This window comes from Cebidichthys violaceus, unplaced genomic scaffold, assembly GCF_023349555.1.
Source record: "Cebidichthys violaceus isolate CVI_PGR_0920_01 unplaced genomic scaffold, fCebVio1.0.p SCAF_21, whole genome shotgun sequence".
Classification (NCBI taxonomy): domain Eukaryota; kingdom Metazoa; phylum Chordata; class Actinopteri; order Perciformes; family Stichaeidae; genus Cebidichthys; species Cebidichthys violaceus.
This window is the reverse complement of record NW_027176384.1, coordinates 4,222,266-4,241,710: the sequence shown is the minus strand read 5'-3', so window position 1 is coordinate 4,241,710 and position 19,445 is coordinate 4,222,266. Positions and strand designations below refer to the sequence as shown.

At 42.1% G+C, this 19,445-nt stretch overlaps 2 protein-coding genes across 4 annotated transcripts in view; one reads left to right on the top strand and one right to left on the bottom strand.

The window, feature by feature from the left end:
- Positions 1-9: 9 nt before the first annotated feature.
- On the bottom strand, positions 10-19,140 carry slc13a4 (solute carrier family 13 member 4). 3 transcript variants are annotated; one of them, XM_068716977.1, is made up of 15 exons: positions 19,014-19,140; positions 11,796-11,924; positions 9,500-9,636; positions 9,159-9,364; positions 8,832-8,895; positions 7,966-8,056; positions 7,682-7,866; positions 5,852-5,971; positions 5,334-5,435; positions 4,855-4,956; positions 4,560-4,669; positions 3,571-3,680; positions 3,181-3,342; positions 2,320-2,457; positions 10-2,062 (listed from the first exon to the last, which is right to left on the bottom strand). In XM_068716977.1, the coding sequence occupies exons 1-15, from the start codon at positions 19,134-19,136 to the stop codon at positions 1,925-1,927; spliced, it is 1,917 nt and encodes a 638-aa protein (XP_068573078.1). In that variant the 5' UTR covers positions 19,137-19,140; the 3' UTR covers positions 10-1,924. The 3 variants fall into 3 exon arrangements, with proteins under 3 accessions (XP_068573078.1, XP_068573079.1, XP_068573080.1); XM_068716978.1 differs by having other exon boundaries at positions 7,966-8,053; XM_068716979.1 differs by having other exon boundaries at positions 9,189-9,364.
- Positions 18,577-19,445, top strand: part of zgc:162331 (uncharacterized protein LOC793007 homolog) — a 41,767-nt gene continuing 40,898 nt past the window's right edge. Inside the window, exon 1 of the mRNA XM_068716980.1 lies at positions 18,577-19,340. The gene's annotated coding sequence lies outside the window, so the exon portion shown is untranslated. The remainder of the gene's footprint in view (positions 19,341-19,445) is intronic.

The following is a 19,445-nucleotide window of genomic DNA, read 5'->3' as shown; positions in this document are numbered from 1 at the left end:
GTGGTTTTAGTGGTTTTATTTTTGTGTGTGTATAATATTTGTATCATCCTACCTCTAGCTTTTCGTCTGTCGAGACAACACATGATTTAGGAATATTACAGCTCATTCGGAAACAGGCTTTATATTACAAATCTGTGTATTTACAAAAGACCCCTGGGTCAAAGGTCACTGCTGCAACACCCTCAAGATGTGTCAAACCTTCAGTAGAACTGGATAAATTACAAAATAAAAGCGTTTGATTCTGCCCACACTAAGACCTAAACTTTAAATGCAGTGATATAAAAAAACAAACAAATTGCAATTAAAATTTGTGTAAAAATACAAAGCACATCTTTTATATTTTTGCACAGTACAGTGAATGTTATGTGCAAACCTTTTCAACATCAGACAACAGTTATTGTGATTTGACAGTTGATTGAACACACTTTTGTACCATACAACCCTGTGCTACCTCTCTCACTTTCCTCTGAGGCCTTTAGATGCTACATTCATCAACAACTCAGAACTTGGAGGCACCTTTGCAGCCTCCCAAATGTGCATTTCTTGTTAGCCCTCACATGCCAGGAGAAAAGTCCCACCTCCTGACCAAACATCCTGTTGGTTAACATGACAATCTGTCACATCTCATAAAACATACGCCTTTGTGATAAATAACAGAGGCTATTGATTCTCAATATTGGCATTTTATAACTGCTGACATTCAAACAATTTCATTTGTTAAGTTATTATGTTGGCAAATAAACCTCCTGACCTCAACCTAGCAAAATACTCTCTGGTTTTATGACTTCATAATCTAATTATGAAGATTTCAGATGTTTTCAGCATGACCCCCCTCCCCCACAAAAAAGACTGAAGGCAAAGAAGTAACTATGGAGAGGACAATTGAATCAAAAGCACCTTTCTGAATACACAGAATAATGGCAGGAGTGTCTCCTTCCAAACTTCAAGAGAAGGAAAAGCTCAAAAATTGAATCATCATAAAACACACGGTGGTTTGATTGATCAACAAACGCTGGACTTTTTATACCTTAAATACAGTACAGCGTACACTTAATATTCTAACGGTATCAATTGCACAGTAAAAAGCACTTACACTCCTGCTTTTCATAATTTAAGGAGGGTGGTAGTGAACCCAGCTCCTGCCCTGCTCTGAGATTAAAGCAAGGCAGTAACACTGTCATATGGGAAAAAGGCACTAGTGGGTACTGCGAGTTGCTTGTTCAGCGTTGACAGTGTGATGGGGCACAGAATCAGCTCCAGAAACTTTGGTAAAGAAATCAGGCACATATTTAGACATCTAGATTTCCAGAGTAATTAATGCAGGCCGCCTCTGAGAACAACCAAGCTTCTACCTCTTTTAAAAACTCATATATCATGAGATAACAGGTACATCTGAAAGGCTTGACGACAAGTAGCTCTGTGTATACAGTACAGTATCAGCCGTAGCAGAAGCCTCAAATTCTTTCAGCAAGCTTGTCACCAGCCCAACGTGTTGCAGTACATTTGAGTGCAGCAGAAGTTCAGCAAGCACCCAGCTAAAAAGAGGCTAACTTACGCTGCCCATGTAGCTTATTTCTATCTAAATATCAAACTGATCCACAGAGGAAGGCATGATGTGGCTCTGTTTCTATTATAAATCAAATAACAAAATATCCGTTTCAGAGCTCCACACAGTTCTGCATTTCTCGTGATGCCCCCTTGTAGCCAATAAAATGATCATTCTAATTATTACATCTAGGCACCAGGTAATGGTTCTCCGCTCTCCTCCTTCAAGTCCAGTTTAATCCGAAAGGACTGGACTCTGAGAAACACCAACACCGTCCTCTTGACATCATTTCCATGTTGTCTTTCTTTACAGTAGCACTCCCCTGTCGCTTTCTCTCTCTTCGTCTTCCGGTGATTCATCTTCCCACCCCGGCAGTGGTTATAAGCTCCCGGTGACGTTCCTGGCCACCGCCCAGGCCGGGAACTCATTGAGGTCGAAGAGGGGAACCCCCCACGTGGTGATGGCCAACATCACCACCGCCACGCCGATCAGGTTCACCCCAAAGCCTGCTTTCACCTGGAGGAGAGGAAGAGGAAATGGAAAAAAAACAGATGGTAACATGTTAAAAGAAGAGCGAAAATAAATTTCACAATAAGTTTGAGCAAGAGTTAAGAATGAAAATTGTTCATCTTCCTCTGTTTACACGAAACAACTTTGACACACTGTGCTCTCGAGCCTTTTGAAGTTGCAGGTGCAGAAGGAGCATGTGACTGCGTGCGTGCGTGCGTGTGTGCGTGCGCGCGCACGTGCGTGTGTGTGTGTGTGTGTTGTACCATGTCGCTGATCTTCACATGGCCGTAACTGAAGACGATGGCGTTGGGGGGGTTCCCCACTGGAAGCATGACCCCAAATGACACGCACATGGTGGACGGGATCAAAGTATGGAGCGGGTTGATGTGCAGAGTCTCTGACTGGAAGTAGGGAAGTGGGTGAAGAAGAACAATGTGGGTGGGGGGGGGGGGGGGGGGGGGGTAAAGAGAATAGAGGAAGAAGAGACAGAAGGAAAGTCAAAAGAAGATGAAGCAGGCGGTAAATGGTTTCAAAACTGCTTTCATAGGCCCTGTTTTCAATGTGATGCTTCGTTCAAAATGGCCACTTATGAGGAAACGTATGCGTGGACAGAGTAAGTTTTGCAACGCAGCCCTTTGTAAAGAAGACGACAGGTCATGTGTGTCTTTTAAAGGAATAGTTTGACAATTTTGTATTAAATATCAAATAGGGTTGACACCACTGTCATATCGGCCTGTTCAACATGAAGCTGAAGCCAGTAGTTGCTTCGCTTATCTTGGAACAAAATCCACCTACCAGCACCTCTTATGCTCACTTAACGTGTTAAATATTGTTTGTTTAATCCTAATGGGAACAAAAGTGTAAAAACAAAGTTATTTCTTGGAGTCCAGAAAGTCACTGTCATTTAAGGTTTTAGATACTTTTGGATTGAGCCAGCTAGCTGTTCTCCCTTTATTTTCAGCCTTTTTTAGTCACAAACGCTAGATGAATAAGTCGTATTTTTAGTTTTTTGCCAGTGTGCTACTTCAGAAGAAAATGCCTCTTCATTGTGTAAGTTATTGGTTGGCGGGTACTGGAGGACCAGGCATTGAGTGTAAGTTTGCGTGAGGGGTTGCGTGCCGTACCAGCGCTGACAGAATGGGCAGGAAGACGGTGAGAGTTGCCGGGTTGGAGGCGAACTCGGTGACCGCCGACACCAGCAGGCAGGCCAGCAGGGTGACGGCCCACGGAGGAAGACCGCTCATGGGCTCCAGCTGTCTGCCGATCCACACCGACAGGCCTGACACCTGCGCGCGCGCGCACACACACACACACACACACACACGAGCATTCTCAAAAGTTGCAACCACGTCTCACTAAACCTCTACCGCTTTGACCTAAAGTCCATCATTTAAATCAGGGTTGTGCATGCGGACAAAATCAGATCATCTGAACTCCTCATCTTCAAGCGATGACCTGAAGCTAATCTTGGAGATATTGCAATACAACGACACACACAAACACATGCGTAGTACCTTGCAACCAGCAGCCAGTGCATAGCCTCCTCCCACCAGGATGACGATCTCCCATGGCATCAGCCTCTGGAAGTCCTTCCAGGTGATCATGGGAGCCAGCGGGTCAGACTCTGAATTGTCATCAAGTGTTTGAAAACCACAGAAAATATGTCAATACAGCTGGAATGCCAATAGGGTGACCTGTTGCTCATATAACTAATAAACGAGTATTAAATAAGCGTCATATCTATTAATCATTTCATCATGGATATTCTTTATTGTTCTCTTATATTATATGATATTTTTTGCATTGCATTGTAGTATATAATATGTATGATAAAGACATTTTTAGTAATGCTTTATTTTACAGGTAATTACCAAGATATTTCCTATGTAATTTGGTGCTGATCATAGGGAAAATAGGGATTTCTCTGAAAGAAAAACTCCATTTAAACCCAAGTTAAAATGTATTCATCATTAATTAATTATTACAAACTATAGCAATTCATATTAATTATCAATTGCATAAGTTTAGCACTATTTTCCATAAAAAAAAAAATGGAGAAAGAAGGTCCCAATAAATAAAGCGTTACCACATCTTCTGAAGCAGTAAATACAGGTCAAATGTCCTGTTACATAACAAAGTCAAATTATTAATTATGGTTTTGTCAAGTTTTTGTGTTTACCTCTCTGTGTTTTTAACATCATAACATAAAATCACCCCGCACAGGCTGGTAACAACAGCTGTTTGGAGCAGGCCAAGGAGACTGTGTATGATTGTACAACTTTATCGCTAATAGAGGAAAATCATAATGGTTGTGGTTGACTTATGAATTGAGCTGGACAAAGATTTCTAAATATCTTTGTCTGAGGCAAAACTACTCATTTTAAATAAAGCTGAAAATGTACATCAATATTGAGTTTTCCTCTCCCTTTTTTGGAGATAAACTAAATGTAGTGCACCCGTATCAAAAACTGGACGTCAGGCTGGACGGGCGTGTGGTCCTGACCTGTGTTCCTACAGCTGGAGGAGGAGGAGGAGAAGGGTCGCCTGGCAGGGATGAGGAAGAGCAGGAAGCCCAGAAGGACAGACACTGTCGCATCGGTCCTGTAGCCTTTCCTGAAGGAGAAAACACCCACCGATGTAACGCAGATATAAAAGATGCAGAAGAAGAAGGGCTTACAAAATCTTTGAATTTATCTTGTTATTGTCATAGTTTAGTACGATAACTTTTCTTATGGTGCAGATTTTGTGTCTGACAGTGTGTGTCTGATCACTAACTGTGGTGCATTATGGGTACTTACTTCTCAAAAAGAGATGTCCAGCCAGGCACGAAACCAGGCTCTCTTGTGAACCACAGCAGAGTCATCAGGATGAAGAAAACACCGGTCACCACCTCTGGGTAGCTGGGAGTCACACACACAGAAACCCGCAACAATTACACAAGTGATAATGTGGTTTTAGCTACAGCGTCCCGTCTGGGTGTGTGAGTAAGACACACACAAATACACACAGGCTGCTGCCAAACATCTGTTTATTGGGACCATTAATATATTTTTGAATGGTAAATGGAGACATTTTTGCAGCGTTTAAAATTGCGTACAGGAAATAAATTATCGGATTTTCCCATGAATTTTCTGTAGCTAAGACCACTTCTAAATGATCTTCCTTCCTGGTGTGTTCATGTTATTTGTCAGTGACAGGAATTGACCAAATTCCCATAAATACAACTTGAAATATTCCAGGGACATCCAGTCAGGAAAGCTAGGCCAGAGAAACCCACCTGATGGGTCCCAGTTTGGCGTACTCCTCTTGGATCCTCATCTCCGACAGCATCTCTCTCCTGGTTTTGCGTTTCTTACTCCATGAGCACGTTTCCCTGAAGCTGAACACACACACACACACACACACACACACACACACACACACACACACACACACACACACACACACACACACACACACACACACACACACACACACACCCCAACAACAGAATCAACCACTCTGTTTTGTTTTTTTTATTTAACCTGCAGCCACAGGACACCAACAGGCACGGTGGCCACAATGGCGGATGGACAGAGGGATTCTCGTGAGTCTATAATGATAAAATGCATGATTACAGCACCAATGTAATCACATAGCAAACTAGGACACACACACACCAAAACACACACACACACACACACACACACACACACACACACACACACACACACACACACACACACACACACACACACACACACACACACACACACACACACACACACACACACACACACACACACACTCACTCACTTGCAGCCGAGGAAGAGGAAGTGCAGCCACAGCCAGGTGAGGACCAGCATGATGATGGCGATGGGGAAGCTGAAGATGAACCACGTGCCAAAGTTTATCACCTTCGCGTCTGGGTAACGACTGAAATGACAAAGAAAGGGACGCAGAGTTAATTCAACCGCGTGTGCAGGCTGTCATCCTTTAACACTTGTTTTACACTGTGATGGCTAGAAATGAACTTTCCAACAGGAAAAAGGAAGAGGGCTGATGGGATATGTGGTTTTAATTTAGAGAAACAGCAGCACTAATTAGCAAAGGGCCGCCAATCATTGACGACAAGGTCCATCATTGAATAACAGTTGCACTGATTTTGACATGTAAGTGTGTGATGTATTGATGTTTCTTTAAAGGCTGAACCTTGTGACCACTAAACAGCGCCCATACTGATAAAAAAAAAAAAAGAGCTTATCCCAGTCCAAAATAACCATTTGTCCCCCATCAACTGCCCCCCCCATGACCTCTGGTCTCTGCTTTAACTGACAGCTGTTGTCCTTCCCGTCCGTTTATCTGCGCAGCAGCACAGCTGACTGTCCCCCCTTACAGCAATATACTGTAGATAAGCTGCTCTTTAGCCTCTTTGCAGATCTTCTGCAGGGTTTCTGGTCAACGTGCAATGTTATGAAAAATGTAGTATGTCCTAATTGAACACATAATGCATGCAACAGTATGTACCTTCTGAGGGTGGCTGCAGTATATACTCAGAGCAAAAAGAACAAGTATGCGATTTGGAATGCACAAGTCTTCTAATTCTGCACGGAGGAAGAGTAAGAAGCAAAACGTAACGCAGGACTTTTATTTTGAAGAATTTATAGGAAATCCTATGACCACGAAATGGAAGACAGAAAACAGACAAACTCTGAAAGTAGAACAAAAAGAACCTGGGGATGATTTCTGATGACAGTAAAGCTACACAATCAGTGAATGTAGCACTAGTTCTAAGTACAAATTCAGGAAGAACTACGGCCTAGAAGAAGCAGCAACTGATATAAGCAATAATCTATAACTGATGATCATTGCATACACGGTAAATATTCAAAAGAAGAGATTTGCCGAGCATGCGAGTACGTGATTGATTGACCTTGTCGTACTAGCATGGGCTTGTTGCAGACAGGGACTTGGACTGACTGACCTGGACACTCGCACTTCACCAGGGGTCTCTCTCTCTTATAGAAGTTGACCTCAGGCTATTTTTTAACTCAAGAATCGCAAGCGCAATCTCACTTTATTTGACTAAAGTTAACTCAAAGTTAAAGGTAATATTTAGGGAGGGTTTTTATAAATCCGTTGCTTGGATTGATTGCTGTTCCTTGTACCATCACTCCTAGGATTACTTGTACTACTGCTCTCACACACACACATACACACACACACAAAACCTGACCTTTGTCCAACAAGCTGCGACATGAAGGAGGCCATTCTGCCGGGCTTAGTGCCGCGGCTGGAGGAAATCGGCTCTGTTAGGACCGTGGGGGCTGATTAGTTTGATCTCAGATCCTGCGAGCCCCCCAGACACCGGGTTAGCATGAACTGTCTCGGTCTGACCAGCAAGGCAGCCAATAACTCAATCGAGCTGTAAATAAGCTTGAGTTGAGATGGTGTCTATGGGAGCTAATACCCAACCAAAACACCTGTCTGATACCAGTTTTTAAAGCTGCTTATAATATCTATTCTCACCTTCTGCGGATGGTGGATGCTTATCAACCCAGAAGGCTTTTAACTGTGTGTGTGTGTGTGTGTGTGTGTGTGTGTGTGTGTGTGTGTGTGTGTGTGTGTGTGTGTGTGTGTACCTACGTGTTAAACTGCTCGGCAAAGATGAGGTTGGTCGACGTGCCAGTGATGGTGATGAGGCCGCCGATCGTCGCGGCGTAGGTGATGCTGAGCGACAGGCATTTACAGATCATGTGGTCCCTCTTGGTGGGATACTGGGAGTCCCTCCTGGCCCTCACGCGCTTCACGTTCGGGATTTCGATCGCAACCTGAGAGGGAACGAGGGGGATGTTGTGAATGAATGAAGAAATAATGTTGCTGGCATTAATTGTCCCGTGTGAGTGTGTCTGCCTGCGTGTGTTCCTTACCTGCGGCAGGTGTCCGTTGGTGTGCCTGATGAGACCCAAACCATTCGCCTCCTCGTCGCCTGTGGAGAGCTCCTGTTTAGTGCAGTCACTGCTGGAGGGACAAGGGAAGAGGGCATGAAGACTTCACAGTGACTAAAGATGTCAGTTATCGAATGCAGGAGACGCTGTAGAGCGCTGCAGGGATGACTTTTTGTAGGCCAAGCCCGGAAGTTAGCATCACACTGGTTCCCTCCACAAACAGCCAATTTATTTGGTATATTTGGTATCAATGCAGAAAATAATCTCTGTGGCAAACAAATGTTTATGATGCTGACACTTTCTCTTCAGCAAGATAATATAAAACATTTTTTGGGATTAAGTAAAAAGTAAAAAGCTAACGTCAGGCTATAAACAAACCACACCTTGTTCAAATGACTTCACTAAATTTAAAGCAGACTAGTTTTTGGCGTGTTGACGTTTTTGTGGTTTCATTTAGCCAGTTGTTAGCGATTGCCTTTTTTAAAACACACACAAATCTGCAGAAGAAATGCAGACTAATTTCCGAGTTTTAAGACTCATTCCTGCAGCACCCTATTGCTGAAAAGCTGTGAACAAATGTTAATCATAAAACAAAAAACAAGAAAGATAACTGAGAAAGTGAAATTTACTTATTGAAGTTGGCCTGCGATACATACTGGGAATCCCTGGCAATTGCAATTGAGAAGTAAACAAGGAAAATTGTGGAGAAATAACTATTTCTCTCACACACACACACACACACACACACACACACACACACACACACACACACACACACACACACACACACACACACACACACACACACACACACACACACACACACACACACACACACACACACGTACCTGTCGTTGCGATAGAGCAGCTCCAGCTGGTTTTTGTCGAAGTTCTCTTCTTTTTCTGAAACAGCTGCAGACAACAACATTCATCACAATCCTGAACTGCTTGTGGAACACGCTGAACTATAATCAAGATGAACTGTTCTGCTACAGTTGGATCCATCTACTTTCTTAACACATCGCATATTTGTGACTTTTGAGTTTGCTTAACTTCACCGACTGTTATCCATCCACCAGTCTTGCGTTGGTGTTGGTGCGAGCATTTCTATCAACATCTGTTAAATGTAAGAGTATTTTTATTTTTTTTCAAAGAAGCTTTAATAGTTCAGTGACCTCCCCCTGTGGTGACGGCGCCAGACGTACCGCTGTCGTCCTCGGGGGCCTCAGCGGTTTCGGAGTCGGTGTGGCCGTCGGCCAGGCCGGTGCAGATCAGCTGCTGCAGGACGGCCTCGGCAATGGGCATCACCATGGCCGTGGTGGACGTGTTGCTGAGCCACATGGACAGAAACACTGTGCAGCACATGAAGCCGAGCACCAACCTGGAGGGACAGAGAGGCACAGTGAATGATGTCTTTGTCTGTGTGTGTTTTTACGTTTGTGTAGGACAACCAGTGTGAGTCCTCACTCAACAGGATTGAGTGTGTATAGCGAGTGTGTGGACGTGTGCTGCTCACATGCCAGGCTTGGCCCCTGCAATCATCACCATGCGCAGAGCGATGCGTTTGTGCAGGTTCCACTTCTCTATAGAGGCGGCCAGGCAGATGACTCCCATCAGCAGCAGAGTGGTGTCTTTACAGTACTCCGCTGCCACCTAAACATACACACATATACAAGTTTGTGTGATTTCAAATTCAGGAAGATAAAGTAGACAAGGGGCTTTTTGCTTTTCCCTCCTGGGAAGGCACTTCCCCCTCCTTCTTTTGGATCAACACTTACAGTTTCCCACTTGTTCTTTTTAATCTGCCCCACTTCCCACCCGTGGGGTTCTCGGCCTCGCAGTGTTGTATAAGACCGCGTCTCCTCACCTCTCACCTAAAACCCGCTGCACTTCCTCCTGCTGGACATTTTTACACATCGCTCCGTCGCACTCTCTTTCTCGGCCATTTCAACATACCCAAAGGAGCAGCACAGGACAGAAACTACACAGGATGCAAGGACATGCTTTCAACTCTCCTCCTCCCTTCACCATAATAACTCTTAAAATTGTAAAATCACCTGAAAGAGCAACTTTCTAGACTGCCCCAATGAATAGTATTAGACTTTACAAATATTTCTATAGTTGAAATAAAAGGAATGTTTGTTGCAAGATACAGACTTGATAAAATACATATTTAAATGCTCACTGATGAATAATGTAAGCTGTTGAGGTTCCAGGTTTGCAGATACAGAATAAGTGCTGCAGTATGCATATACAATATAAAGACTGGTCACCTGTTGTCCTACTTATAGTTCCTTGTCTCACCTGTGTCAGCAATACTCATTTAGAAAACCTTATTAATCAGTTTTAATTTAGATTTACAGCCAACAAGCAGTATTCATAGTTTCAGAGTCATTTCCAACACATTTTAACATTACATCTTTGGTTTTAAAAGGCCCAGTGAAGCAGATGTTAGAGCATCTTTAGTTTATGTACTGTGAGTATTCCCCCGTGAAACGGAATATTTGAGCGGTGTACAGCTAACAGAGGGATTTGAATCAAATCCTTCACATTTGATTGGACCGGGAAAAAGTGGACAGGCTATTAGCTTGTAGCGCGATACAGACCTCCCTTGCAGCTAAAGGTTGCAGATTGCTTGATGGATGGATGTCATATTATTGGTTGAAATTAGTCGATTCTAGCTTACGTAAACAAACTTCATATTTTGTTTTAGGGGAAGAAAAGGCAACTGGATTTTCATTTAAAAATACATATTTTTTTTTTATGTTTTGCATATATTGTCAAATAGGTGCACAATAAGACCGGGGATGTGATCTAAAAGGGTTAAAAAGTCATGGAAACTCATCCAAGAAGCCTATCACATTCTTAAAAGTATATACGGATACATGCAGGTGGATCTGAGTTCTTGAAACACACTTGGTTCAGCGCACAGAAAGGCCTTTCACACATTTCCTTCCCGATCTGGATTTACTGCACACCCACATATACAGTAATCTGATCAGCTGACTTTTACTACCAGCACAGTAACACGTCGTCACAACTGGATACCCCAGCATTGCTGCTTCCCTAAATTGCTGTAAACCCCTACATGGTTTAGCTCTAATAAGTGTTCCTCTCACTTTTAGTCCTTTGAGAGTGACAAAGGTTGACACCCTGCAACAGAGCCCTTGTTTCCCCTTCATCCGTTTAATCTTCTCAAACCAAAAGATTTATGTTTCACATCCCTTACAGAAAAACAGAGACGTTGTGACAAATAGCATGTGGGGAATGGATATATATGGATAAATTAACTCTGCAACATGTAAACAGAAGTATCAATGGAACTGTAAGTAACCCATGTAAGCAGACACATTTCAGCATAGGCTAATCCAGATTAAGGTCAATGGAGTTTATTGTTACACACCATGACTCTGCTCCAGTATTATGTTATTGTTATTTGGGTTGAAGCAATCTGAATTGTTTGTTTACAAGACAATTTCTAATCACTCTGATTTCAGCAAATTACAATCAATGTAACTGTAGTCATTGTGATGAGATAATGCTATCAGCACCAGCCTAATTTGTTTATTGGAAAGGAGAGCGCAGGGGGTGGAGAGGGCCACTCACATTATTAGCTTCCTGTCAAAGATTGAAGTGACAAAACCAACAGAAAATGATCACCCCACTCAGCAGCCTGATGGGGCTTTTTAGCGTCTTTTAGCCCTTGACCCCTTTTGTCCTCACCAATTCCAAGGGGGCTTTTTGCATTTCAGCTTCTGAGAAAATGTTTGCACTAAAACTAGACAGACGGCTAACAATACATAGAGACTCACCTCGCTGGACTTGAGTACCCCAAAGAGCGGATAGAGGAAAGCGGGTACCAGAGCAGCAGCGCCCAGGGGAACAGCCTCAGACACCCAGTAGACTGCGGTCACCATCAGCACGTACGCACAGCATGCCTCCTGTAAGTGAGGAAACACAAAGGGAGGAACAAATAATGTTTCATCACTGACCAGATAAGACACTTATTTTGTTATACTTAACATTAAAGCAGATACGTCTGGCAACTTTGAGAAACAAGAGAAGCCTACAGCCAGGATACGGTTAGCTTAGCATCGTAATGTGTGGAAGCAGGGGGTGAGCGGCTAGCCTGCCTCTGTCCAAAGGTTGCAAAAAAATCACATACATCTCATTTGTTAATTCGTACAAAAAACAAGGTGTAAACACTACACTTTGTGGTTTTACTTAGGGTTGTAAGCTGATTAAGTTAACTAAATACAGCTAGGCAGGCTATTTACCCCAGCTTCCTGTCTTTATGCTAAGCTAAATTAACAATCTTCTGGCTAGCTTCATATTTATCCGACAGATATCAGAGTGGTAGCAATAAAGTTTTTGTGATTGGCATGATGTGTGTGTGTGAGTGGTTTATACTCAGAATCCAAATGGGCTAGACACACACACACACACACACACACACACACACACACACACACACACACACACACACACACACACACACACACACACACACACACACACACACACACACACACACACACACACACACACACACACGTTCCCCTCTCTCTCACACACACACACACGCACACACATTGATGTTGCATTAATCTGGTAATGGTTATATAATATCGACATACCAGCCTCTCGTACTGCTCCGTTGCAACAGTAGCAGGCTTAGTGACAGGCTCCCCAACCTTAAAAACTAAAGAGGAATCTCGTGACGTTTATTAAGACCTTGTGTAGATTACCAAGACTTTCATTTAGCCTTTTACACCACTTTAAATTTTACACCCCAAATGCAAGGATGGGTCCTTACAGTTGACACTTAAATTGCAGAAAAAATATTTGCACAAAAGGACACAAACTTAATACCAGATCTAAGGCACTGTTCGAAATTATGTAATTTGGATAGAATGATTTATCTGTTACCCTGCTACCCACATTTGTTAAACATACGCACTTTCCACTTCTGCCACATGCTGTGTGAGCTTGTATTACTTTTACGTAAGGGGAACATTCATTGTAACATCTTGCCAGCAACAGGTCAGTTAATCTCAAATTAATAAACCCAAAGGGCGGAGAATTAGCCACAGGGCTTCAGGATGAGGCATGGCCAGACCTGTTTAGACCTCACAGGCATTCAAACCATGGACTTTACAGAAATCACTGCCAAATGTGTTGCATAGCACCCATTTTTAAAATGATTTCTGCATCTCTGTTGTGTCCTGTTTGAATAAAATCTAGTTTTAAGTTATAAAATGTCCATGAAACCTTTCTGTTGGTATTGATTTGATGAATGAAATAGTACAAAAACTACAACTTTCCTGTACTGCTTTGAGCTAAATACAAACTTGCAGCATGCAAATAATTAGTAACATGCTGATGTTAAACCGGTATTATGTTCAGTATGTTCACCAACTTCATTCAGCATGTTAGCATGCTAATATTTCCTAATGTTTCAATAAAAGCAAAGTAGAGCTGAGGCTGATGGGATTGTTATTACTTTTGCAAGTATTGATGAAAAATCAAGGGATCACACAGGCTGCAACCTCCGGGTCTGAAAAGTGAAGCCAATTCTTTCTACTGGCCATCAGGGGGCAACTCCTCTGGTTGCAAAAAGAAGTCTGATTGTATAGAAGTCTATGAGAAAATGACTCTACTTCTCTCTTGATTTATTACCTCAGTAAACATTGTAAACATGAGTTTATGGTCTCAATCTCTAGTTTGAAGTCTTCTTCAATACAGCATGATCTTCATTTCGTAATTTATGGTCTATTTAGAGTCAAATAGACCGTAAAGCAGAGTATGTTTAGGGTGTGGCTACCTTGGGATTGACAGGTCGCTACCAAGACGTTGTCCGATCTGGAAGTTGTCCCTGTTTTCCTCTTACAACTTTAACCCTTTCACAGGGTGTTTTCAGTTCATGAAAGTTAAATTTTCTATATATTTTGGACCACTACAAAATTCAGCATTTAGTTGTACTTAGCTGCACCCTCACGTGTCATTTCTGGTTGTAAAAAGCCAAGAGGGCAATGGCCCAAAACCAAAATGGCGACAGCCAAAAGTCTGAACTCGAGGATTCAGAACGACAGTCTTTGGGATCACCAAATTTGCTTCTAGCAGCTGTGGCTTGGTATTGGTTTGGCTTTCATTCCACAGGTTGTAACTCCAACACAACAACGAGTGCTCCTGTTTGGATTATTCACTGTGGATTAACTTGGCAAGAGGAAAGAGGCATTTCCAGGCACAGCTGTTGGATTAGGCTGAGAACAGAACAAGTTGTTAGAGTTCATAACCAAATAGGGCCTTGCCAAGGAAAATGTAACAATCCAAATCCTCCAAGAACACATACAAACTTCACAAAGAGAGAATGTGGCAAAAAAAAGAAAAGAACTGACAACAAAAATGTGTGTATTCCTGGTAACAGGATTAAAGCAAAGCTAGGTTTTAAACTGTTAATCTTTTAGAGAAAAATGGAAAGAGGAAAAGAGAGGGGGTACAAGGGAACTAAGAACAAATAGACAGATAAAGAGAGACAAACATGGACGACATAATAACCTCAGAGGGTGATGTCTGATTCAGCAGTCACTGATCATTGACTATTGGTCTCTGTTTATCGGAAGATAGTTGCCACACAAGGACTGCAGCTTCAATCAGAGCCTCAAACATCCATCGCTGATGCAACCTCAGTCAATGCATGCTAATGGAGGAGAGCCCGTGTTTGCTTTGAGGTCAGACTGCTGTGACAAGCATGAAACTTCAAAGATTTTAAAAAAAGAACAATGTAAGCAAAAGTTAATTTGATTTTCTGAGAATGTAAGAATGTGATGCTGGAGTGCCTGACATATTTGTGTGTGATTGTGTGTGTCACAGCAGGCTGTATAGAGGAAGAGGTTTGAGGCCCTAATTTAGCTTTCAAAATTTAAATAGGCATCATAATATCTCTGGCTGGCAGATTTAACTGCCAGAATTAACCAACCAAAGAGTTTCACATGTGGGTATGTCCAGCATAGCTCTATGACCTAAAAACTTCAATCAGATGAGTTGGATGTTTTGCTCAAACTCTGACAGTTTTACTGCTGACAGGCCAATTTCTGTCTCAAATGTAACAGAAGACCATTGATCGTCTCATCAACTCTCTTTATCTGTGGACATTGATTGAAGAAAAAAAAACAAAAAAAACACAGTGACTGAAGGACTCCAGCTGAAATCTCTATTCACTGAACCAATCAGCAGAGGTCTAAATGGGCTTTTAAAATGACAGATAACATTAACACGCACACACACACACACACACACACACACATTCTGTTGTATAACCATATGCAGATTAAACCAACATCATACATAGAGCATAGTAAAGCCTTAAAATCTAGAGATCTTGTCTATTTTTGTCAAATATAGTGAGATGTGAGAAACCATCTATACAAAAACACATGCACTCAAGAATAAACACCTATTTTACCATCAGCTGTAGAGTTTCAATGCTCTCAGCTCATAAATACCAACATGGGAATCATGTTAAAGATGGTAATTCCAACAGTACTTTCAATGTTGAATAATGTGATTCATGTATAAAGGGTAAAATGTACCACTCTGAATTTAAAGGGGACATATGCTCTTTTTCAGGTTCATACTTGTATTTTGGGTTTCTACTAGAACATGTGTCCATGCTTTAATATTCAAAAAACACATAATGTTTCTCATACTGTCTGAATATAGCTGTATTCCCCCTCTGTCTGAAACACTCCATTTTAGCACTTTGATTGGATTGCATGAAAAATATGGCGCACCTTTGCAAAGGTAGTTCTCAAGCAGTGAGTGGTATATTCTAATGAGCCCGCATGGCAATGGCTTGTTGAAAGTATTCTGATCTAGGCAGCCAACAAAAAACTGACTGGATTGTCTCACAGTTTGTTTCACAGTTTGTGTGTTGGTAGGCACTCCAGATACCCAATGTAAAAGTGAGTTTTGCATGATATGCCAACTATAACATAACAATATAATTCAAGACTGAGAGTCTACAGCCATGCTATTAGTTCTGTGAGGCTTCATGTCCGCACAGTGATGCTTTGAGCTAAATGCTAACGTCAGCATGCTAACAAGCTCACAATAGCAATGCTAGCATGCTGATGTTTACCAGGCATAATGTTGAAGAAAATCCGATGGAAAAACCCCGTTGGCTTTTTGTCGAGGGAACCAGTGCAATTCTAACTTCCGGGTTGGCCTACAAAAATTCATCATCTTGCATCACTCTGAAATTGTTGAGCCAGAGAAAAAGTCAGGGGATAACCAAAGTCACTAGGATTCATCTTCTGGGGACCATGAATTCTGTTAAAAATGTAATGTCAATCCATCCAATTGTTGTTGGGATATTTCAGTTGGGACCAAAATGGTGGACCAAATGACTGACGGACCAACATTATCAACCCGAGGGCCATTTAATTTAAACATTCAATGGACTGTTATTTGGCATCCTAGAGAACATTTTCTTTGTATCCAAGTATACATTATGCTGTACTCACTTCTGTTCTATAGATTGATTAATCTACAGCTATTAATTTGTATGGGGATGCAAAATGGCACATGTATATCTGCCATTGGCTTTGGATTTTTGTCAAGTCTCTCTCCCCGTCTGACCTGGCCTGACTGCATCCAGCAGATGTTCTGTCTTTCTGCAGCTGGACACAGTACTACTCCAAACACACACACACACTCTTCAAACCCCTGTCACATTCTTGACACAGTCTGGGGTCCCTGGTGTCGTAAGGAAGCCACGTGGGGCCAAAATCCAGCGTGCTGGTAGGTGATTATATAACTTAATTGCTCGGATTGTTTCTTTCTTTTTCTTTCTTTGTAGTGAAGTTTTTGTTCTCTGTTGGCCCTCATCCTGCGCCACCGACTCGTGCCAAACATCCACCAGTCCCTACATAGCAACAAGGCTCCCGGGCCACAGAGCCGATTGGCTAACGGACAACAAGTGAGCAAGTAACGGTTCCTTTTGAATATTAATGACGTTACAAGAAACACATACACCTGCGACACAGAAGATCCCATTTATAATATATAGACACACACCTGTCACAACTCGTGCAGTTATTGTTTGAGATGGTGGTTCTTTAGCAACGGCCATATTCAGCGAGTGTTGAAAAAACACGACTGAAAGTTAATATTAATGATGTGGTAATGAGCATGTGATTGCATGATTATTTACAAGAATGTTAGCTACAAACAAACCCACTTGTTTATTTTAAATACCTTTACATTTCTATTCCGTTTTGCATGTTATGTGCGACTTAATAGTTTAATTCATTACGGCTTAATCACTAGACAAAATCATATTATATGAAAAGGATTTTTGGTGTACAGATTTGGACCTGGCCCCAGTTTGATGCCTCTCGTGAATAATCATTGAAGTGAGTCGCAGCAAAAAGTGTCAGTTTCTCTGAAAAATAAAATATAATGATATTTAGCACTTTCTCAAGTTGCATCTGTATTTTGTGATCTACGTAACTGGAAATGTTCTTTTTGTAAAGCACTAACGTGCAATTTTGTATGAAAGTATAAAATAATAGAAAGAAGGAAATATAGCTGATAATAACAGAAACAATATTTTAGTCTTCCAGATTTTCAAAGATTGAGAGAATTTTTAGAAGATTGAGAAAAAAATGTGTCTGACTGACGATCAGCACTGTGACTGTAACTGCAACTGCAATATGGTGGTAATACATGAAAGGCACAAACTGGGGCTAATGTGGACCGTTTGGACCATGGGGTGGCCAAACTTTTTGGATTGCGGGCCACATAGACAAAAATATAAGGAGCTGCAGACCTAACAATAGTAAATGCGTCATTTTCAAACAGTTACACTCCAGAAAAATCAGTGTTTAGAGCAGCAAAGTGCCATAGAAAATTAATTTTCAATCAAAATAACTACGCAACACACTACTACACAGTTTAACATTTTACAGTAATTTATTGGTTTGCCTACATATTACAAAAAGTGTTTCTATATCTACTGCTCTTAAATTTAATATAAATCAATTCAACACTTTTAAACTCCAATACAGCGCATCGCCTAAAGGCCCACTTAAGATTGGATGTTATGTGTACATCTGTAAATAAGTTAAAACAGGCAGACAATGCAAAGTATTGGTTTCTGTTCACGGCCTATGTGCCCACTTAAAAGATTTTTGATGCAAATGTAAATCTGTAAGTTAAGACACAACAAACAGAACAGGCAGACATGGTAAAATATAGGTTTCTGTGCCATGAGGTTAAGGTATGTGTCCTGTAAACTCTCACTTGTCTGACACATTTTATGAAAGACAAACACGAGCTATGAGGCAGAATGAGAACTTCTCAGTGGCTGTCACAGAGGGCGTGAGCCCAAAGGAGCATCAAGTGGTTCACTCCTTCTCTCCTCCTCTCTCCCTCTTTAGCAGCATCTCCATCTCATCAACATGTCGCGACATCTCTCCTCCACACACATAGCTCAGCTGATGATTGGGAAAGCTCGAGACAAGCATTCATCAACACAGTGGACAGTGTGCCTTTTGATTAATTCTCTGTCTCTAGTGTCTCTCTCTCTCTCTCTCTTTCTCACACACACACACACACACACACACACACACACACACACACACACACACACACACACACACACACACACACACACAAAGACAGTGAAGCCATTAGCTGCAACCAGGAGGGACCGCAACACATCAGCTGGATGTTTTGTATACTGCGGCATCGGCTGTTTTCTGGGTATTTATGTGGTTTGATGATATATTTAATAATTTTTAACTAAATTACTTTCTTGTGTGTTGAAATACAAATCAAAATCAATAATGGTCTTACAGTGACCAGCAGTATTAATTAGTTTGATTTGTTGTATGTTAGCCTAATCTCCTTTCAAATCTACCATCCAATTGCAATGTGCTCTTTTTTTCAGAACTTTCTGGCAGATTTTGAAATGTCTTTTCTGTCTATAATTTAAAAAATAACAATATTCCATTTATTGTACTCACGCTGGTGGGGTGTATGAGCGGTAAGGGAAGCAGGGACAGCGGGATGAACACCACGAGAATCAGCTTCCGCGCCGACCACAGCTTCCTGAACACATCCATCCTGGCTGCGGCCTCTAGCCTCATGGATGACCCGGAGCTCTGTATCGGACCGGCCACAACTCAGCAGAACCGGGTGTGAAAGTCAACAACCGGAGGGTCTCACACAACCACCGGCCGGAGGAGCGAGAGGGAAGACGTCTCCTGGGAGCGCGTAAAGTTCTGCTTTGGCTGTGCTCTTTTACGCACAGACCGCGGACGGTGACCGGACCTGTGCGTGGCTTCTGTGAGGTGAGTGACCTTGATTTTACCCAGATCAGAATTTGACTTCCACTCTCGTGCCACGCACACCAGATCCGCAGTCTGGTGCTGCGTGAGGCATCAGGTGAGACTGCC

Excerpts from the sequence above, each read along its gene's own strand:
- slc13a4 (XM_068716977.1), bottom strand. The coding sequence starts at position 19,136 with ATGAGGCTAGAGGCCGCAGCCAGGATGGATGTGTTCAGGAAGCTGTGG. Across the intron at positions 11,925-19,013 it reads CGCTCATACACCCCACCAGC|GAGGCATGCTGTGCGTACGT; the intron begins GTGAGTACAATA and ends CCTCACTTACAG. Across the intron at positions 9,365-9,499 it reads GCAGGGGCCAAGCCTGGCAT|GTTGGTGCTCGGCTTCATGT; the intron begins GTGAGCAGCACA and ends CTGTCCCTCCAG.